This window comes from Cornus florida, unplaced genomic scaffold (assembly GCF_030987335.1).
Source record: "Cornus florida cultivar Cherokee Brave unplaced genomic scaffold, ASM3098733v1 CherokeeBrave_3.0.0_Hap2_Chr04, whole genome shotgun sequence".
In the NCBI taxonomy this organism is placed as follows: Eukaryota; Viridiplantae; Streptophyta; class Magnoliopsida; order Cornales; family Cornaceae; genus Cornus; species Cornus florida.
Window position 1 is genome coordinate 14647427 of NW_026775574.1, and position 23139 is coordinate 14670565.

At 34.7% G+C, this 23139-nt stretch overlaps 2 protein-coding genes and 1 long non-coding RNA gene across 7 annotated transcripts; 2 read left to right on the plus strand and 1 right to left on the minus strand.

Moving 5' to 3' along the window:
* Window positions 1-4753: 4753 nt before the first annotated feature.
* LOC132302178 (uncharacterized) lies at window positions 4754-5619 on the plus strand. The gene is made up of 3 exons (XR_009480760.1): window positions 4754-5026; window positions 5101-5282; window positions 5415-5619. It is a non-coding gene; the product is annotated as an uncharacterized LOC132302178 (long non-coding RNA).
* Window positions 5620-6686: 1067 nt separating this feature from the next.
* On the plus strand, window positions 6687-10188 carry LOC132302811 (uncharacterized). 2 transcript variants are annotated; one of them, XM_059799778.1, is made up of 4 exons: window positions 6689-6911; window positions 6992-7147; window positions 7547-7612; window positions 7761-10188. In XM_059799778.1, the coding sequence occupies exons 1-4, from the start codon at window positions 6831-6833 to the stop codon at window positions 7788-7790; spliced, it is 333 nt and encodes a 110-aa protein (XP_059655761.1). In that variant the 5' UTR covers window positions 6689-6830; the 3' UTR covers window positions 7791-10188. The 2 variants fall into 2 exon arrangements, with proteins under 2 accessions (XP_059655762.1, XP_059655761.1); XM_059799779.1 differs by lacking the exon at window positions 7547-7612 and having other exon boundaries at window positions 6687-6911.
* Window positions 10189-12029: 1841 nt separating this feature from the next.
* Window positions 12030-21100, minus strand: LOC132302810 (uncharacterized). Of its 4 annotated transcripts, none has more exons than XM_059799774.1 (5): window positions 20554-21100; window positions 17734-17794; window positions 16135-16370; window positions 15128-15929; window positions 12030-14599 (listed from the first exon to the last, which is right to left on the minus strand). In XM_059799774.1, the coding sequence occupies exons 3-5, from the start codon at window positions 16366-16368 to the stop codon at window positions 12396-12398; spliced, it is 3240 nt and encodes a 1079-aa protein (XP_059655757.1). In that variant the 5' UTR covers window positions 16369-16370; window positions 17734-17794; window positions 20554-21100; the 3' UTR covers window positions 12030-12395. The 4 variants fall into 4 exon arrangements, with proteins under 4 accessions (XP_059655757.1, XP_059655759.1, XP_059655756.1 ...); XM_059799776.1 differs by lacking the exon at window positions 17734-17794 and having other exon boundaries at window positions 12030-14488; window positions 14564-14599; window positions 20554-21099; XM_059799773.1 differs by lacking the exon at window positions 17734-17794 and having other exon boundaries at window positions 20554-21099.
* Between the last annotated feature and the right edge of the window lie 2039 nt (window positions 21101-23139).

Here is a 23139-nt window from a genome sequence, read left to right on the forward strand (position 1 = left end):
AAATATCGAAATTGAATCCAAAGGCCTTTTCTAGCATTTGACTCTTTTTCCTCGTACTATTTTATAAATTGGGTATTATATCAATTATTCAGTAACTACATAGATTCCATCATGCAAAGCTACAAACTAGCGTGTTTGAATTCTTTAAAAAAAAAAAAAATCATAGCTGATATCTTTCAACATGAATGTTCATACAAGTTTACTTGCTTGAGAATAAGACATTTCCATGAATCTGATTTCTCATGCATAACATTTTTATACCGCATGAATTCAATGTACCAACATTGGAAATGAAGGAATTACCAGGTTTCAGATCACGATGTATGATCCCATGAGAGTGCAGGTGAGTTTTTGTTGGAGACGCAAGAGAAGAGGTTAATACCTTGATGAGAGAAAGCAGGTGAGTTTTTGTTGGAGAAGCAAGAGAAGAGGAGCGGCGCTTTGCAGATGCGAGAGAAGAGGACTGAGAAGCTGCTGCCCTAAATTGTATATAGAAATTGGAAGGCTAATTCTGTCTTTGTCATCCTTTCCCCTCAAATCCTCTCAAATCTTCTCAACTTTGAGAGGATTTGTTTTTACTGTGCTGAAGGGATTTGGAGGGATAGCCTATCCCTCCAAATCCTTCCAAATCATTTCTTTTCTTCTCAATTCCCTCCACCCAAACACACTAAACTCTATCATTCCCTTTCTTTTCTCTCCAAATCTCTCCAATTCCCTCAATCCAAACAAAGCCTGAACTTGCCCCCCCCCCCCCCCCCCCCTCTCTCTGCAACTGCAAACTACAAAATCTACAAGAATCAGAAGTTCAAAACCCATATATTTCAGTTTATCTATTTGTCTGCAAGAATCAAAAGTTCAAAACCTATATCGGCATATCATTCAGCTTCCATCTTTCAGCTTCCATCGCCCATATCTTTCAGCTTATATTTCCATATCTTAAAATTAACAACTCAAAACCGGCATATTTTGTAGTTTTGATTGTTCAAAAAATCAAAACCCATATCTTTCAGCTTCCATCGCCCGCTGTTCCAGTTCGGGTTCGCCGTTCGCAAGCTTCAGCCGCTGGTCCGCTGTGTCTCAACTCTCAAGCTTGCTCCCCTCTCTCTCTGCAACTGCTAACTTGTATGTATGGGTTTTATTTTAAATTTTTTCTACATCAACTAATCAAGGTCTGTAATTCTTGTTTTGCAAACCAAATCCTATTTGGTGAAATTTTTTATGATCTTTTTTATATAATATAAATTTTTTTACAATATAAAGTAACAAAATTTGCATTGCGTTTTGAGGTAATCATTGCATTGCATTTTGAGGTAATCACCGTAATCTAGATTTTATTTCAGCAAAACAAATTTTTTATTTTTATTTTTATTTTTCTATAACTTCTATTTTTGTTTTTTGTTTTTTTTTTTGTCAATTATGTCTACAAGAAAATTTGAATCTGGGCATGAAAAAAGGGAAAAAAAAGAAAAAAGAAAAGAATCTGAATTGGATTTGAAATCTACAGAGATTGAATCTGAAACAATTTTTATCAACATGCCAAGCTTTTTTGAAGATAGATGTCTTTCAAAACTAAAAAAAATACAGAAAAATCATGACAAGAACTTTGACAAGCAAAAGTACTTAATATAGGGTAAAGCTCTAAAGTTACTTCTTCAAAATTAAAATACTTACAAAAAGCAAGCTTTTGAGTGAATTTCGTAGCGTTGGAAGGGGCATGCCATGAACTACCTCACACTCTGCTTCCACTAGTAGATTCTCAAATAGGATTAGTAAATTGGTCAAAAGAAGAGATAGGGTACTGAGTGGTGAATTGTCCAGAAATAAATTGGTAATTTTTTTTATTAATTACCCAAATAGGATTTTCTATGCCTTAATCAGTCAATTGTATTAAGAAACATTGTTAGTTAACTAAAATTGAATTAAACAACAGTTGATTTTGGTTGATATATTTTGATTTAGCCCACCCCATTGAGAAATCCTAGATGTTTTGTTTCACATAGAAATGCAATCGGTGTAATGCACGAAGGATTTATTCAATCTTTCTGCCATATTTTTATTTTCAAATTTTGGTTTTTGATTTTCTTTTGTTATTAAAATGCAGAATATCAGGATATTGATTTGTTAATTTTAAAGATTATTCCTAAACTGATGCATTGTACTTTGTTATTGGATTAATTTAACATAAGAGTTGAGTATAATATGTGTTAATCACACCTATCCGTAATCACACCTCTTTCCATGGGTAGGTGTCCAACATTTTGACTGAAAGCATAGTTGGGTTGGGTTGATACATGATACAGATAGTACTTAGATGATAGTGTTTTAATTGTTATAAGTGAAATTGTGAAACCTCTTCCTCACAACTTAAAAGTTTTCTTATTTTTAGGGTTAGCATCTGGCCTTAACAGCAAGAACAAGGTTCAAGAAACATGTCTCCTCAGTCATCAGGTAACAAACTCTTACTTTTTCTAAAATTTTAATTGACATTTTTAGCTATTGGTTACGTTTATTTATTCATGTTTTACATACTGATTTTTCGTTTTTGTTTCTGCATACATATATATAATATTGTTATGATATGATGCTCGAACAATTTATTAATGGGAATTAAAGACTTGGAAGTTTAGTTTTCAATTTCAGAATATATGTTTTACAAGTTTATTAACGCTTTTAAAACTTTTCCTCTTTTGTCCTAATAATATAGGTCTCTTTTTTGAAAGAAGAGAGTTGATGGGAATGGGTGGAGTTGGCAAAAAGAAAATAGGTATGTTTTTTTTGCCTAGCTAATTGAATTATATAAATCCCCTTACCGTTGTAGGAATGATGTTGGTTTTAAAATGACCAATTATGATTGGAAATCTCTTTTTAGTTTATCTGAATCAAAGGTATATCTATGCAAGAGGATTATGTGATTCTAGATGAGAATGTTAATGTTAACGTTATGAGAATCTTGAAGTCAACGTTGAGTCTAGTGATGACGATTGATGATGTTGATAATATGTTGATACACTCAAATTATGTCAAAGCACTTAGAATTGAAGGAAATTTTGAGTTAAAGACATACTATTGAGCATAGTGTCTAATTCTTTTAGTTACAAGAATCTTTGGTCACTTCACACACGATTTTTCAGTTCCTGAAATTCTGAAACAATGGTGTGTAATATGATTCATCTACTTGGTATCTCTTCTTTTTCTTCTCTTTAAACCCTAATTTTATCTGTGAAAAAGAAAAAGAAGACTCTATGCAATTTTAATTTAACTTTATCAGTTTGAGCATTGACAGAGCTTCTGAAATGTTGAAACTGAAACAGCAAAGAAGAAAGAGTCCACCAATAAGAATTACCAACTTAGGACAAAATAAGCTCTCTGATCTTCTTGACTAATATTGGCATGGGAGACTTCTATAGATATGGACTTGTAGAGAGAAAGATATATGGTGGGAGGCACAAAAGTGTACCACAACTGTGAACCAACGATAGGGTTGTTTCATGCATCGGATCTAGAAAGTGTACAACAATGAAATGGAAAGTTCTGATGCACTCAAAGTTACAGAGACAATAATTAATATTATATATTTATAACTTACTTTACTAATCTAATATAATACTTCATATATCATATATATATATATATATATATATATATATATATATATATGTGTGTGTGTGTGTGTGTGTTTGTAACTTTACACTTAGATTTAACTATATTTTTATTTAGCCCACCCCATTGAGAAATCCTGGATCCGCCCTGACTTATGGAGTAGATGAATTTAGTTGACTAGACAAGTTGAGATGAGTTGTCCCAAAGAAGTGACCCGAGAACACACAGTGCATGGGCCCACATTCGTGGTGGCCAAATGTAGCAAGGGTTGATCAGTAAAAATTAATAGTATTAGGTTACTGTAACAAGGATGTAAAAAAATAAATACACATGTATAATACTAGTAAAATTAATATTAGATTTGATACACGTGGTGAAAATTAAGAAGTTAATTTACATTCTTAATTAAAAAATTGTAAAATAATAAAAATAAATAAAATAATTCCTTTTACAAATATTTAACTAAAATTTATTTTGAGTAATTGAAAATTTAAATATTTATGAGGTCAATTGTGTTATTCTTTTGCACATTCATTATTAACAAGTAAGAAAAAATTAAAGTTTAGTTACAATTTGCCATTTAAATAATTCTTAACTATAAGATATAAACACTAATTTTAATGAATGATAAAATTCATATTTTAAGCAATAACCCAGATAAAATATGATAAAAAAAAAAAAAGAAAAAAAAAAGAAGGCAATAGTTGGCAAGATTTTTAAAACAGTTAAAGTTTAGGGGTGGTAATTCATGTTCGTGAGTCGTAATCGTGTCGTATCAATTTAAGAGTATTATACTAAATAGCTCAACTTGAACACGACCAGTTTAATAATCTTGTCAGGAATTCTCAATACTAACCCGACCTGTTTATTAAATGGGTTACACGTGTAACCCATTTAATCACCTATTTACAAACAAAAAAAAATAAAAATAAAAAATTTGTATTATTTAAATAATTAATACTCCCTCCGTCCCATAACAGTTGTCAATTTTTCCTTTTTGGGTTGTCCCAAAATATTTCACATCTTTCCATAAAATACCCTTACAATATTCAAAAATTTCAAACTTGATTATACACGTATTTAAACTTGAAAGGGTAACTTTGTAATTTTTAAAGGAGACAATGCAATAATTACATGTCTCCTTAAAAAGTTCTATGCATGTGAATGAAACATTTGTACTTTATGAGATTCTATGTATAACTTCTCTCATATCTATGTGTTCTTGCATTTGTACTTTTTGTGAGATTTTCTTTTCTAATTTCTTTTCTTTTTTCTTTTTCCAAGCAAGTAGAGGGCGGGTAATCTTTATAAAGGTTACCCTTTCTTGAGGGCTTATGCAGGTTCAGCTGGTTTTTCCAGTAGCTTCTCTTTGGAAGAACCAAAGAACAAAGTGCAGTTACCATATAATCCGGTTTTCTTAAGAGAGGTGGTCTTATCTGTTTTAATGTAATATACATATATATATATTTTAGATTAAATCTCTAATAGCTGTTTTTTTAGGTTCTTTACACCCCGGGTAGTGTCCAAGAATTCTGTTTCAGTAAGAGTACTGAAACTGAAACATACAACTTCTATACAGAGAAGTATGAACAAAAAAATAGTAGCAATTTGATGGAACAAATTGGACTTGCTATTCTCAATTTACTTGTTACCGGTGTATATCTGCAGACCCGTAATGATTCGTAAGTTAATTTTATTTTTCATTTTATTTTTCGTTTGTATTTATGTTTCAAGGCTTCTGCTGGTTTTTTCCTTTTCAATTTGATATTAGTTATGTTAGGTACTGCTAATTTATCCGATCTTTATCCTTTCAGGATTTTTTGCAAAATTTATTGCTGGTTTGGACTTTAAGGACTATATTATAATATCGAGTGCAATTTTGCCAGTAGTTTATCAATACATCATTGAAAAACGTAAGGAAATCGATGACAAACGTAAGGATGTAATTGAGAATTACAGTGCGAAGTTTGGTTTATTCCTTCAAACCATGGAAATAATTAAGCAGAAAAGATCTAGGATGTAATGGAGGAATTCCTTGTAACGACCCTCACCTGGCCAGACACAATATTGTTCGTTTTTGGCTCACCCAACCAGAGACTTCCCAGGGGGTCACCCATCCTGATACTACTCCAAGTTAAGCACGCTTAACTACAGAGTTCTGATGGGTTCACGGCCATCACGGCTTTAAAATGCGTTGTAGAAGAGTGTTGAATCTACATATAGCACTTGCCTCATCCACACCCAGACGATGTGGGATTTTACATATAGCACTTGCCTCATCCACACCCAGACGATGTGGGATTGTGTACCTGTAACTCGCCCAGTGTGGTAGCCTACTGGTGCCCCCTGCACACGCTCACACACACCTGCCCACAAGGTCGCCACAATCACCCCCTCTTTGGGGCCCAACGTCCTCGTTGGCCACACTTCCGGCTGGGTCAGGCTCTGATACCATTTGTAACGACCCTCACCCTGGCCAGACAGTGTCCGCTTTTGGCTCACCCAGACCAGAGACTTCCCAGGTGGTCACCCATCCTGGTACTACTCCAAGTTAAGAATGCTTAACTACAGAGTTCTGATGGGTTCACGGCTATCACGGCTTTAAAACGGGTTGTGTCATAGAAGGGTGTTGAATCTACATATAGCACTTGCCCCATCCACACCCAGACGATGTGGGATTGTGTACCTATAACTCGCCCAGTGTGGTAGCCTGCACACGCTCACACACATCCGCCCACAAGGTCGCCACATTCCTAGTGTCCAAGAATTCTGTTTCAGTGAGAGTACTGAAACAGAAACATACAACTTCTATACAGAGAAGTATGAACAAAAAAAATAGTAGCAATTTGATGGAACTAACTGGACTTGCCGGACTTCTCAATTTACTTGTTACCAGTGTATTTCTAAAGACCCATAATGATTCGTAAGTTAATTTTATTTTTCGTTTGTATTTATGTTTCAAGGCTTCTGCTGGTTTTTTCCTTTTCAAGTTGATATTAGTTATGTTACTTACTGCCAATTTATCCGATTTTATCTTTATCCTTTCAGGATTTTCTACAAAATTTATTGCTGGCCTACAAACTTTGAACTTCAAGGACTATATTATAATATCAAGTATAATTTTGCCAGTAGTGTATCAATCCATCATTGAAAAACGTAAGGAAATCGTTGACAAACGTAAGGATGTAATTGAGAATTACAGTGCGAAGTTTGGTTTATTCCTTCAAACCATGGGAATAATTGAGCAGCAAAGATCTAGGGATGTAATGGAGGAATTCCTGGAAGAAAGGGATAAAAGTGGTTATAAGAAGGTAGTGATTTGTTTTTTTCTGATTTTTTAATTTAGTGATGTATTTTGATTTGTTTAAAATGTAGCTGATTCATTTTGCAGGCAGAAGCCGCAGAACTGGATGAGTATCACCAAATTCTGCAGTTATTCTTGAAGGGATTGAAGGCTAGGCCTGAAGAAAGCGATCCTTTAAATCTGGAAAGCGATAAAGTCATTCGCGAATTGGTAGAAACGCTCTTGGACGCTGTGGAGCCAAAGGTCTCTTTCTTATACTTAATGTATTGTGCTTATCTTAAAATTTAGAAGCTAAGAGAGGCTTTTAGGTGGGATCAAAATTCATACTATGAACCCGTGTAAGAGGTCTATCGAGAGTCTTTTCAGGCTTTGATTTACCTGTCATAGACACATCAATTGATGCAACTATTTTTACATATTTGTGATAATTAAGCTTTTACGAACAGATATGAATGTTCTTTAAATTAGAATATTTTTTATTATGAATGTTCTGTATTTTTTTTTGTCTTACTCTAACTAAAGATTCAATTAAACCAATTGTATTGCAAAATCGTGAACAAAATAACGAAAAATCTGTTCTATGAGTCACAGCGATCTTAAACGGTTTCTTTATGAGTAACTGTAACTTGGTGTTGTGTTTAGGACATAGCAGCAGCTAAGAAGAGGGCAGAGCATGAGAAAGCTCTGGACGACTGCAAGAAGAAATTGGTAAGATTGTGTGGAGAATTAAAGGCATCGGAAATATTTGTCACTGTTCTGCTTTTCTTTTTCTTTCATGTCTTGCGATTTAAAAACAATTTATGTTTCTCCAACCTGTGATACTGACTACTGTTTTCTGTCCCCCCTCTTTTTTCAGAATGATAATGGAGAAGGAAAGCCCAAGTAATGTGAGAAATCATGTGCTGATGACCAAGAATTTAACTCTTAGGTATGACTAGTTTTGTTCAGATTCATTTAAAGTTGTCTGATTGTCTCTGATTTAGGTATATGTTAGTGTCTGAAGTTAGTTTGGTCTGTTCATATTTAATATCTTATGTTTGTTTGAATCCAACTCTCTTGATAGGAAAGGATATTATATAGATTTGAGTGGGGGTAAATTGGGAACACAAAAAGGGTAGTTTGGGCATATGGATGGTTTGAACTTTTGAGTCAAATTTTCATAGTACCATAAGAGATAGCACTATATTCTTCATGGAGGCCAAAATCATCTGTCCTGAATTTTTTGGTGTTGTAATGATTTTCAACATCATTACTTACAAAAACAGATTTAATGTCTTCGGATTACAAGAGATGGTTTTGCCTTATGATATGACTGTCTTTATGGAAATTTATTTTTATTTTTTATTATTTTTTTTTTTTCACAATTAGTGTCTCTATGCACCTATATTAAGTAAATTTAAATTAATTGATAAGTATTTTTTTTATTTTATGAAAATCAAATTGAGAATGTTAATTTAGAATAAGGATTAAATTACACAAAGCATCCCTTAAATTTTCATCATTTATTGGTCAACTATCCTTAATCATTGACTATACACATTGACCTATTGACCTCCATTTTTTGAGTTGAGCTTAAAATCAGTTTGTTCTATTAAAATAAAATAAAAAACTAGACAAAACTAGCCTTCTTGTTTTGAGAAGACCAAATTGTCCATTCATGTCAACTAAAATTACACCTTCACCCATGAATATTAATGTGGTCATTGTCCTCTCGGTCTCTCATTACATCTCTATCGAATTTATTCATCAAGGAGAAGGCCTGTTACTGGATCACATACAAGCACATCGCAAACTAGTCATGTTAGGCGGTGGCGTGCGTTTGGGACTACGTTTGGTTGTGATTACTAATTTTTTGATTAGCTCATTCGTTTCAAATAGTTTCTAAGTGTTTTTTTATTTATTTATTTTATTTTTTTATAACAGATACCCAAAATCAAATATGGCAAATAAGTGCTTCTGCATGTGTTTGTTGTATTATATGTATGTATGTATAAGAGAAGAAAGAAAGAGAAAGAAGAGGGGCAAACACGTAACTTAAATATACCAACTCCCCTTCCAGATTCTTTTTTTTAAACCAACGATTTTGTGCAACAAGGTCATATGAGTAAATTCATTTTCATCCACCAAAAGTTAACTAGTCAACATAGGACTTTCTGTTATATCTTGTCTACTTCTATAATAGTGTTCCAGATGAAAATGTCCGAGTGAAGAGAGAGACAGGAGTTTTTTCGTTTATATAAAGTGAGATCTTGTTTTGTACACGTGGCACTTAAACATTACAAGCCTCCGTGTCGGTTGGTCTTCAGTTGATTTCTGTACGATAAAGATAGTACTAAATTCACCAATCACAAAAGTCTCTTTTTCTGTGATTATATTATTGCCTGCTGGTGGGCTTTTGCTATATACATGACTTCTACAATAGCTTACCCTAATCTAATCTACATATTTTAAAAGAGTAAATGATATTTATATTGAATATTTATATTGAATTGTCTAATCGAATAATTTTTAATTAATTATTTATATTAAATATAATTAAGTGAAGATAACAGGTCTACCAATTCAGTATAACTATTCGGTGTAAGAATCATTTTTCATTTTACATTTTGTTGAAAGAGATAGATTCTATATGGACCGAATTCTCCCTCCGTCATTTCATCATTTGTTGTCCTGATATTACATTACATTTTTTACACAGCAATTCATATTACTTATGAGCTATGTTAGAACTTTACATGAAATTATTAAGTGGTCCACAACCATTTCATCATGCCATTATCACGAAATGTGTCTGTTTTTATACCGCTTGTTGGTGACATAACATGTTTTTGATTGATTGGGATCACCGAACTATTTAAATTTAAATTTTTATCCAACTTTGCATCATTTATACAGCAACAATAAAATTTTCATATAATGTGTTCCACTAGCAATGTGTAAGGTACACAGAATTCCCTCTACATCTGGGCTACCTCTACAGCTGGGCTATGTTAAACCATAATTTGACTCGGACTCTCTCCAATTATATGATTGGAATTAAAAATATTTTCAATTTTTATCCCCAATCCTTTGTATTAAGATTATTATGGTAAATGCAAATAATATTGAAATCATTTTATCTTTTGAAATTAAAAGAGAATGTATGAATTAAGGTTCTTCAAAGGTTCAACAATCGGGTATAATTCAGTGGTCTAATTGGTAAAGCGCCTACCTCCTCAAACGGGTGTTCCCGTATTCGACCCACCTAATTTGCCAAGGAAAAAAAAAAAAAAAAAATTCAAAAATCCATTAGTGAGGAAAGGAGGACATATTGCACAGCTGAAGGGATACCAGCAATCTGGTTTGTATTGGCCAAAGGGCCACCTCTAATTTACATTTTCATTTATACAATTTGCTTAATTTTTCTGCACGGGGGTGATGGGGGAGGGTTAACCAAGAAAAGAAAACGACACCATTTAAGTTAGAAATACGGTTCGAAAACGAAATTTCAAGGACTTGCCTCCCGGATTTCTCCCAACGCCACTATGCCCCTGGGGCGAAAAGGAAATAAAATTGACATATTGCAATGATACATCCTTTGATGCTGAATATGAAATATGTAAGTAGAATATGAGTCCCATCACATAATGTTAGAGTGATGTCATGAGGTCCCACTCCCTAGGGATGCACAGGAAAAACGTAGAACTGAACCGATAAAGGAAACAAAATACCAATATTTTGGGCTTGGATACCAGCAATATGGTTTGTATTGGCCAAAGGCCCACCTGTAATATACATTTTCATCTATACAATTTGAAAAAAAAATTAAATTAAATTAAAATAAAATTGACATATTATTTAAGGGCAATGATAATGTAGGTCCCACCACATGATGTTAGGGTGATGTCATGAGGTTTCACTCGTTAGGGGTGCACAAAAAAACCATGGAATTGAACCGGTGTGTCGGTTCCGGTTCTCACGATTCTGGTTTCGGTTCTGAAATTTTGGAATCGTTAAATAATTATAAATATTATGTTTTTAATTATATAATTACTAATATATATGTCTATTGATGCATACAAAGAGAAATGTATAGTAAAAGTATGTTCTCATGTACAATATTATACATCAAAATACATTACGAATGAATTTAGATTCATTATTTTTAAAAAAAAAAAAAAAACAAGGAACCAGAACTGTGGAACCGGTTCGGTTCAGTTCCAATTCCATGTCCCAACAGTTCCGGTTCCAATTTTTGTGAATCGTTGGGGCCGATTTTGGTTCCGCCAAGAACTGTAGGAACCGGAACCGTGTGCACCATATCACTTATGCAACACCTGGTCGGCATCCTCTGAATTCGAAAGATGTATCATTTTTCTTTATTTTAACAATTATTCAATATCCCAAGCATTTTTAATCCTCATACAAGACTAACGAGTCCTCCAAGCTAGTAGCAGTGAGCATTTTATGCCTAATATCATCTGCAGTCTTGAGTAAGACAGATTGCCTATCCACATAAACATTGGAGAACCTTCTATTATTCCGGTCCTTCTAAAAGGAGAAATTTTTACATGCCCCAAGCGGTAAGCAAATGTGTTAGCTTTATTCATATTTTTGCTTGCATGTCAGGTTGTGAAACTTGTGATTAGCCGGAATCATGTAATAATTTGTCCTCTAAAAGATAACTTGTTTGGCCAATTAAACCCTCCTTGGAAGCTGGAGCAGTACAAACTCTCAGAGAATACTGGCAATGAAAAGAAAAGGTGTTGAATAGGCAAGTATCCTGCTGAGTAATTCCTTTTTGCACCAAGTCCATGGTTTGAAGCTTGTTTTTGGCTGCCAACTATAGAATGAAGCAATGTCCAGGGTTACCCCCATTAAACCAAACAACCATAGAATGCAGCAGCAGCAATGTCTAGGGTTAAGATGCTCTGAGAATCACGCTTCCACGAACAAGTTTTAGCTCAGAAAGACAATGCTCCAGAAAGGAATTTGAGAATTTTATACTGACTAGAGCACACGAGGGCAAGAGTATGCTTTACAGCCAGAAATGGGGTAAAGCTTTAATCATTTAACCAATGTAAGGTTAATGATGAAAACCCCAATTTTCTCATTCATTTCCTGGGGAAAACAAAGTATTTCTGGATACACTAACTTCATCTTTAACAATTTTATTGAAGAAAATTGGGAAAGAAAAAAAAAACTCACTATTGTACAATCTCTAAGATAAAAATGATGTCCCTCCTATCTACTACACTAGAGACAAATTATCATGGCACTTCAGATTATGAGAGAATTACTTCATAGACTGAAACAACAATGCTCAAACACGGAAGAAATCGCGCAATGGTGACCAAATGACAAACAGCCACCGGGACCCAAGTTATGATTTAAGGCATGTACAAAAGCAAACACCATATCTAACAACCACCTTACTCCAATAGCCATTAAAGCAGTTCTCTACTTCCCCACGCTGCGCTATGAAATCTCAATTAGCAAGCCTCTCCCACAATTATGTTAAATGGACAGACGAAGGATTACCTGGGGGGCATCTTTGCCGGCGGGGGCGCCTGGTTGTCTTCCCCCACCCTGTAAGGCTTCTATCCTCCAGTCCCACTTCAATGTTATTAAGCTGCTGCATCAGCGGGGTGCAAATTGTGCCTGCTGCCACAGCAGGGGTAGAGTCAACCAATGACCGCCTCCTTCCCCTACCACCGCCATTTCTGGTGCAACTCCTTCTCGTTGATCCAGAATGCCATGGATGGCCTGTAGCTCGCATCAGCCCTCCAAATGTCTGAAGATCCTCGGTGACCTCATGCCTTGACAAAGAAGCAAGGCCTGGAAGAATGTCTCTCTGAAAGTCTCTCCGTTGCCTCCCTCTCCTGGCCTGGCCTTTCTGGGATCGACTAGTTACAGAAGTGACTCCTGTTCCTTCCACTTCTCTGGTTTCGGGAACCAGAGGCATAGGCATATACTCTTCTTCCTTGATCTCTGTCAGTTTCAATGTCATGGCCTCAAAGTCATCAATCTCATTGGAGGAAGATTGCTCATTTTCTCCACCATTTTTGCCCCTTGATTCACTGCCAAGAATGTTTTCGAGATCATCTGCACAAGAAGAAACTACGTCCACAAACCACAGGAGAGAGTCTGCCAAAGAAGCTTCAGATGGGTGGCAAGCAGTGTCCTCTGTGTGATTCTGATGAGCAGATGATGAGATGGAAACTATAGCCTCTGCTGCAATCCTGACAATTTCATGCTCTGGGTTTTCAGCTTTATGTTGTGGCGAGCGTAAGGGTGTCTCAGGTTGCTTTTGTTCTTCCCCATGGAGAAAATCTTCCTCAATTTCTGGAACTACGGGGGCTTCCAGATCTATCTCCAATGCAAGCTTAACATTAGCACTGGTGTTTGCAACAGAGGGTGCTAAAAAAACTTCATCCACACTCGCAGACAAATTCAAATCAATGTGATTTCTGAAAATAGAAACTTTTGTACCCATTTCCTTGTCTTCAACCAGAATTTCTGCAGAACTCTGCTTGCTAGTCTCAGGAATCAGAAGGTCAAAAGCCACATTTATATCAATTTCTCCATTTCCATGAAGACGGCTACGAAGGGATGCCGAGGTGGAGCCATGAGAAGAAGACTCATTCCGAGAAGTACAAGGATTTACAGAAATAGGAAACCCAAGTATCTTTCTGTTTCCAAGGCTGTCACCAATCTCGTCCCTATTGGCCCCAACATTGTGGTCGCATGAAGCTGATGTAAGATTCTGGGTAAAAATTTGATTGGGACCTTTATCTTTTTCAGTTTTGATGGACAACTGGTTAGAAGAAGTTTGGAAGAAACTCATTTCTACCGAGTTTGAATCCCTCCTCATATTGATAGTCTCGCTCTTAGAAGCAGGCTTAGCTCTAAGCCAAGGCAACGCTGCTCCTAGATGGTCTTCATGCTTCCCTTCTCCATCTATGATCTCAAGAGCATCCTGGGAAGCCACCATGTTAGATGAACTTTTTGAAAGGGACACATTCAAGTTCATGCCTTTCCTAGAATTCAAATCTATAACATTTGAGCCCTTGAAGAAACTTCCAGAACCATAATTAATTGACCGTTCAGAGCCCATATTATCATTCTTACAAAACTTTAGATAATCAAAGCCAACTGAAGGGATGCAAGCTGGTACTTCCTTGGACCCTGATGAGGATCCATGGTAAAACCCATTCCGGTTAGGTAGATCACATCCAAGACCATGATTTGACATGGAACTGCTATTAAGTAGCCATTTGTTTCCAAAAATCTCATGGCTCTGAGCAGATGACTGAGAACTCCTACTCAAGGTCACAGACGAGTTAAAAGATGGGAGTTTTTGAATTGATGTTAACTTCTGGGTAAAGCTACTACTTGGATTTCTGCACGATGAGACAGAGGAAGACCGAGCATTCGCCAAATCACAGGAATTAACAAATTGATAAGGACCGGGTATAGGAGAAGCCACAGCCGGGTCCAGATGGCTAAAATTAGAAACATCACAACTTCTTTCAGAGATTTCTAAACGATGAACTGTGCCATCTCTCCGCAGATCCCCCCTGCTATAATGACTAGAAAGAGTTCCTGCAGGTTGAAAAGCTTTGTCAGGCATAATATGCATTGGCTGGGTAGGTAGAGGCAACTTATCAGGTTGGAGACCTTGATGGATTGGATTCAGATAGCCTTTACTGAGGCCTGTAATAAAGAAAACATTCAAATTGAAATCATTAACCCTAAAAAAGTAGAAGAATCTTTTTGGATCTATTTGCTACATTATAGAATTAAACAGATTTTACAGCAAAATATTGGTTCCCCGTTTTGATAGTCCCAAAAAAGAACATCAGTAGCATGATAGCTCATAAGTGGTTTGTTTGTTGAAAGGTAATGAATGAAGTACATGACACTTCCCCACATATATTTCTTACACATTTTTTAATTTTTTCTCGAAATTTTTGGAAAGTCAAAAACTTCCTTCAGATATGACCTTCAGAATCTAATTTTTTCTACTAGCATATTTTATTATTATATGTTTATAATTTTTATATGTAGAAACAAACGTACTAAAGTAGTTGCTCAAAGAATGCAACTACCAATAACCTCATCATCGTAGAGATCGAAAGACAATCTAGACATGAAGTTCAATAGCTGAAAATACACTCATGGTAAGAACATGCTTATCTAGAACAAAACACTCAGATTTTGCAATTTCAAGAGAATTCTTACCTTCTTCATACATATGGGAGAACCACTCTCTCCCGTTTCCTTTGTTCTCAATAGATATATTGCTCAAAGTCCCATTGTTGTTTCCATGTTGGGAGTTATTCAAAATTAACTGTGATTTTGGTTTAGAAGACAGATCCAGACCATTTATCTCTCCATGGCTGGCAGCACGACCTAGAAAATCAACAGATGCTGGAACACTTGCTTCTTCAAGCTGAAGTGGTTCGTTCAAGTCAGCCAACCCAATAGATCTCCTTAAACAGGAACCAGATCTTGAAGCATCTACTTGGCAATCATTCTTCACCTCAGCACCAAGAAACAACTTTACTCCACTCTCATGTGCAACATTATGATTTGTATTCGGTGAATAACTCAAAATGTAAGACGTCTTATTGTCTAGGGACTGTTCTCCTTCTTCGGTATCAATGTACTCATCTGCTGGAAGTTGAAGATTAAACAACTTTTTCCTCACTTTTGAGGGTCTGGATTCCAACACCTCACAATCTTTTGAACTGCATCCATTTTGGGAAGGACTTGGACCAGTTTGCATCCCATCCCCTTTGGTACAACTCACAGGAGAATTAATAATCTCAGCCCCTGAAACAGATTGTCTAGCAGAAACAGAGCTCGCCAACGGGAAACTAGTGATATGCCATTTCTGAACTTCTTCAGATGGCATTTGAGATGGCAATGGGGTTGACGAAGACGATGTATCAATTGATATCCACTGTTTATGTGCTTCCCTTTTCTTAATTTCATCCATCATGTCCCTCTGTATTTTGTAGAGGCGGTGGAGTTCATAAACCTGGGTACAATAAAAGATTTAAATAATCACAAGCATCTAGAAAGCGAATGGAGCACTTCAGCAAATGTAAAAAAAAAAAAAAAACCCAATTGAATTTACTTGACACCCTCCAAAAATATGGACTCCATTAGTAGTATCAAATAGAGCAGATTGTTTGAATGTGTAAAAATGACTGGGAACAATAGAGACACTTGGGACTACATGCCTGATTCTTGAATATCGCCTCATGCTCAAGCATTTTCTGCTTTAATGCAACCTTATCGTGTGATGGATACGCGTCTGCGACACTCCATGGGAAGAAACTGTTGTAAAACTGCCCATTTGCTAAGGTTTTATCTCCATGAAAGAGGTGCCAGCTGCTACTGTTAGAATTGTCATCATGATTCCTCATGGAGTAATATGCCGGCAAGTAGCTTTTACAATGCACTTTTGTTCCCATTCCTGCCAACCAATGATTCCAAGTTTGATATAGATCACATAAATCAGTTACCAAGTTCTCAACAGCAAAAAGTAATATCAAACTTCTTTCACTTGATTAGGACATACTGCTTGGCATGATTACCCACCTCTTAATTCTTGATATGAACAAAAACATAGAAGATAAAGATTGTTATACTAAAAAAAGGAAAAAAAAAAAAAAAAAAGGAAAGAAGAAAAGTCTGTTTTCCTTCAGTGAGAAAGCCTTAATAATCTTGAAATATAGGTTTTGCTAATTTGAAGCACCAATTCATGCCATATTATTCCGATAAGAAAAGCAAAAAGAGTGACACACACAAGACAATGATTATCAGGTTGTTTCATTAATTATAGTGTTTGATTAGGATAAATCTATATCCAGATGACCCAAGCAAAACTCTGATCCTCTAGCATAGGCAACTAACAAAGTAGTCTGAACAACAAATGGACAAACCAAGGGAATTGATGCCTAAATTGAGCTGATACAGAATGTAGTGATAGCATACATTAATATTGAAAAAGGTAACCCAGGGTTGCTTCCACAGGCAAAGAAGGGCAAGACATGGAAGTTTACACTTTGAGGATACCATTTAGTCACAAAGGACCTAGTTTCCTACAAGGATTAACTTTTCTCAGGAAAATTATCTTTGTATTTCAGATAAGTGTTAAAAGAATCGTATCTGGAAATACTCTTAAAGTATTTAAGAGCTGGGAAAAAAAAAATACAACAAATGCAAATAACAAAGAGCAACTAGAATGCTTTTGGTAATTCATAATTTTTTTTTCATTGGCAAGAAACACACTCACGCACCCACAATGCCCCTATGGGGACTTGAACCATCAACCTTCTCCTTTGAAAGGTGAGGAAGTACCATTAGGCTACACGGTCTACACCGCCATGTATGCATACCATATATACACTTAAGAGATAAAAAGAATGTACACATCAAATAATGCTTCATACTTCAATATTTGGAAATAACCATCACTTCCAAGTCATAGATTGAATTTAGTATCAACTTTTGCATTTTTTTTTTCCTAATTGTATTGTATTAAATACTGTAAGATACACTTAAATGTGCAAAAATTGAAATAAGTAATATATGAAAGACACGAGAAGTAATTTCATTCACATGACAAAGTATAAGTCAAAATTGGGGCATGAATCGGATATTTTTTTAAAACTGTAACAATTCATACCATTTTATCCACTACAAAACATAATTAGAATCTAAAATATCAGTAAATTTGTGGATGCTTCTGATCATCTGTCACCCCTCTCCCAAAGACACCACCCCACTACAAAAAGAAAAGCTTATAGTCCAAGTTCAAGAATGTCAATGATTACCCGTGGAGTGCGGTGGCCGGCGTTGGTAAGTTGAAGAACACCAATAACTATGGAATATAATCTGTGTAAAAAAGCAAACACAAACATGGTATTATAACTCGGCTTACTCTTTCTTGCTTTTTACCAAGGACTCCATTAAATGCATTACATTCGAAAGAAATTTTAAATTTCCTTTCTTATACTTCCCCTTCTAGGAGACACAAGTAAACAAAGTCTCTGTGTGTTTTTTCTTTTTCCATTTTAATTTACCTTTGGAACAACAATTATAATTTTTTTTTTTTTTCGTCAAATAAAAGATGATGAAGAATTGATTGCATAAACCTATATGGCCAGTTTGGAGAGCCGAAAGGCCAAACAGGTGGACTGACACTTTTTTTCGAAACAGATTCGATGAGCTCGTTTTGACCCGAAAAGACCCATTCCCGATTGAAAATGGGCCAACTCGTAGAATTCCATCGTTTAGGGCCCCGAAATCGCATTTTCAAAATTGTTGATTATTTCAAGATTTTTGTTAGAAGTCTAAATGGACTCGAAATTTTTTTACTTTTGGTATTTAGTAGTTTTTAGTGATTAGGTTTCTTATTCTATTTTTTCATAATTTTTAGAGAAAGTTCCATTTTGGGCTTATTTTTAGCTTTGCTTATGCGGTAGGTTTCTTGCGTTGTTAAGGTTTATTCATTATATATACATGTACTGCAGAGAGTAGAATCCATCCCTTGATTAATAATATTTTCAAAATTCTCTTTTCCCATACTTGGTGGTTTCAAAGTTGCTTACTGTTTCATTCGTGAACGTTCATAGCTTCCACTTCGTCAAAAGGTCAAAAAAGATTATTTATATCGAGTACCAAAACTAATTAATGTGTCTAGAGTATTAATGCATCTTTGTAAAATATTCAAGATGAGACCTACATATTGGCGTTACATATTGTTGTACTCATGAAACACATCCTATTGTATGTATCATGTCATAATCATGGCTAGGGAAATAACATTAACCTAATGGTTAAATGCATTGGTGAAAAACTTTCCCTTAATATCTCTCAACAAGTCATCCAGAAAAGGTGTGAAAGAAATAGGAAAAAAAACACACCTCGTAGATTTGGATTGTGATTTAACTATGTTGCCTGATACTTTAATATAAGTCTCCTGATTCAAACAGAGGATAGCCAGAGTAAGGGAATGGGATGTTTGCACACTTGTTATGGAACAAGTACCCAACAAGCATGTCCAAAAGTAAGAGGCAAAACATATCCCTTTTCATTAGAGGATCCCAAAAGAAATTTCTTGATATGATCCGGAATTACATTAATAATTAAATAAGAGTTAAATTTTGTCATATGCTACATAGAGCCTCATTTCTTTCCAGGTATGTAGGAGTTTACACAACATCCTATGTAAAATTATTCTTTCTTGGTAAATTAAGGAAGAGCAATTACTTTATTAAACAATGTATACAAAGCACTCTGCTCCACAAAGGCATCCAAATATCTCTGAACACCTGTGCTGAACACATTGCCCTAGTGTATTCATTGTTATAATCACTTGATTAAGAGTAAGTAAAAAAATTGATACCAGAAAGGTAATTCAGGATTGACAATCACTTTAAAGGGCGAAAAAAAATACCATGACTAAGAACCTCTCGCGTCAGTTTCAATTTAATGTCAAAATCATGGGACAAAGCTCATTGCTTAGACTGCTATTAAACGCTATAATAGTAGGGGGAAAAAACAATGTATCTACTGGTGGCTGCTTCAAATTGAACAGGAAGAATGATCCATTGACCAAATTAATAAAACGTCCCTCAAGATAGAGAAACACACATTTCTTCCTGTTATGGAGGGAACGGGAAGGGGGAGGAAAGCAGCAGCTTAAAAAGCAACACCATCAAAACATGAAGTATAAAAGTATACTACATGACAATAGGTTGCAGAGGAAAGCTGGCAAATACATAAAAGATATTAAGATTGTAGACCTTAGAGTGGGCATTATCCAAATCTCAAAATCGGGTGAATAAAAGTAACTGAATATGTGATCCGCAGCACCTTCCGGATCTCATCTATCATAAACCATATAATATTAACCTTCTAAGGCATGTAGGCAACTTAAATGCAGCAAGATTAATAATAATCTATATGATGTTTGGTTTGGAAAGTAGTGCATTTGATCAGGTATCAACATGCTGTCATTGGCAAATCTCCACGTAAAGCAGAATAAATTGAATTCTACCATTCTGGACTTGCTCCCGGATGAGCCATGATGCAATTGAAACCACTTATTTATTAGAATTAAGAAAAATCATTACCATGTACACAATAAATTTCTCAGCAGACATACTAAAAGCAAAAATCTAAGCACTAGAACCAAGGCTAATCAATAAGCTCTTCCAATCTCAAATGATCCAATTAAAAGCCCCTACATACTAGAATTTCATAAAAACCCTATCATCAACACGGGAACTTGTAAGTTCTTTTCGTTTTGCCAAGTTTTCCATAAGAAAGAATCTGGTTAGAAGCAGAAGCTAGAAAGATCACACATAAAAATGACCAATTACCAAATTCAAATGTACATTAAATCCATTAATAGTATAACAAAATAACAAATTACATTAAAGTGAGTCAATTATATAATAATGCAAAATGCACAAAACCAATTGTTCCAAGAGATCAAAATCAATTATTTTAAAAACCCAAAAAGGAAATTTGGAAATAATTAAAACCCAATTAACCAAATCATCAAATAAAGAATCCATCAAAACTCCAGAATCCAAAAACCCATGAATCCAATTATCAATCAGAAAGTGTATGATATTAAATTTTACCTCAGACCCACATCCTGCAATCACCTCTCCTTAAGAACCACCCATGGATTCAAGTCATGAGAAGTAGTACCTCCAATACTCAATAACTAAGAACATGGACATTTATATTCTCAGACTGGCACCAGCAAGGACAATATGAGCAAAAAAGAACAATCACATAATAAATACAGAGAAGCAACAAAGTGGGTACTTTGGTAACACAATCTGGAGGAGCTTAGATCGTCATCAGATAGAAGAAAAGATGGAGATTTCGATCTGCTGGGCCAGTCTCTGAAAGAAAGGAAGTTTTTAGAGAGAGAACCAAAGAGTTTTTTTTAGAGAGAGAGATCCCAGATAAGAAATCTTCACACACAAAAAAACGACCTTCTAAGAACAGTGACATTATATTTGTCAACATCCGGTCTCTTTTAATTCTATGCCTTTTCTTCCTCTCTCTCTCTCTCTCCTCTCTCTCCCTATGATTTCTTTTCCAATTTAATAATTTCTGGGTTTTTGAGGAAATGAAAAGAAATGGGCATTTCTAGATTCTCTCCACCTTTCCTTGCTTTTAGTACAGATATTAATGAAAATTAAATACTAGTAAGAAGTGTACATTACAACTATATAGATATAGATAGATATATAAATACAATATATATATATATATATATACATGCCTGCGTTGCTTAAAAAGACAAAGTTGAGCTAGTTTTAATCTTCAATAATACCGTATTATAGCAATCAGAATAATTGCTTGGAATTTGCCATTTTGAGTAGTGTTTAATTGGTTCATACATCAGACAAAAGGTGGGCCCCTTTTCACTGTGGCAAGATGAGGATTAGGGTTGGAGATATAAATACCCTCTATGTTGGAACTATTTACGACAATAAAATATAGTATTTATGCTGGTTCCTCATTGCCCATTGGTTGATTCTTCGCTCGTTACAGGAAAGTATGTATTTTATGATTACTGTGTACCTCGTTTAAAGCATATAGTATTACTACTATACATATATATATATATATATATATATATAACATACACGCACCATGCATAACAGAGAGAGTAATGCATTTTTCTTTTTTAACTTAAATAACAAACACACCCTTAAATTTTGGTTCTGTTATTTATGATTTATGTACACTAATGTCATTTCACTTTAGAATCAGTACATTTAATAAATAAAAAAGACCAATTAATGGTACATAATATTATATAATATTTGATATTTGCACTTCACTTCTTATCAAATACACTTATTTGGTTCCTTTCCTTGTTAATTGTACAAAAATTTATATAAGAAAAATGATACACTCTCGAATTTGAAAAATGTCAAAAGTGAGTGATGTAAGCGAGAGTACGGATTGCAAGTGCATTATTTCTCGAGTGATTGGGTTACTCCTTGTATTTAGAAGTTCGTGTTTGGCCATTGCCATTTCCGTCTTTCCTCTAACTACTAGCATTTAACATTCTAAAAAAAAAAGTGAAGTTATGAATATCATTACATGACATTACATTGACGTCATGCGATGGCCCAAGCCTTCACTTAAATCAACTCATTTGCATCTTCATAGGATGTATCATCTCATTTATATATTTAATATATGTACTTCCATTCTCACAAAATACACTTTTTTTTATTGACATAAATAACAAACATATTCATAATTATTGGTTTTCCTAATTATAGGTTAGGAACACTCGTGTCATTTTGCTTTAAGAGTGGAGTGTAATTAGTTGAAAGTAGAGTGCGAATAGAGTTTCTTATGTAAAAATCAAGATGGCATACTTTGTACCCTTCGATTAAATGCTTTATTTCTTTTTGAACAAACAAATCAAAAGTTTTGATATAATTAGAGGGTTAATCTCAAAAGGAAGATGATAATTTCCCTTTTTTTTTTTTTAACATAAATGACTAACCCTAGTACTAGTTTGATTGTTTACAAGTTAGAGGCAGTTGTGTCATTTGACTTTAAAAATAAAGTGCATTTTGAAAAATTCGAATATTGGGTCCTTTTGAAATTAAGTTGAAACTAATTTTACTGTTCTATATTGGATGACTGAGATCATTTGAGTTTCGGTACTCAAAAAGGAAAATGATTTTTACACTGAGTAAATATTTAAATTTTTTTTTTATCAGTCCTAAAGTAAAAGTCTCATTTGAAAAGTCACTATACTATTTTTTATTTTTTAATATTACAAATTTAACCTTTTTACATTGAACCTATAAAAAATAAACCATCGCGACCTATTAGGAATAAATTTGATAAAAATAATAATAAGCATTATGGGTCTCTTTGTCTAATTCAGCTAAACCAGAAGACATACAAGCATCTTCTACTAGTAGTACTAGTGTTGTAGTCTGGGACTACTTGTTTTGAGCACACAGGACACAAAAAAATGAACCTCTTGAGTGTTTGGACTGTTTTGGTCATAGGCAATGGATTCGAATTTTAATATTTTGTTGATGGTAATCTCAAATCACATATTACGGGCTTTGTCAATTGCTTTTGTTTGGTGTTTTTTGTTGCAAGTAGTCTACTGTAGTGAAGTAACTGCAATGCATTTGATAACTTTTGTTTGGTGTTTTCTATTGCAGGTGGGT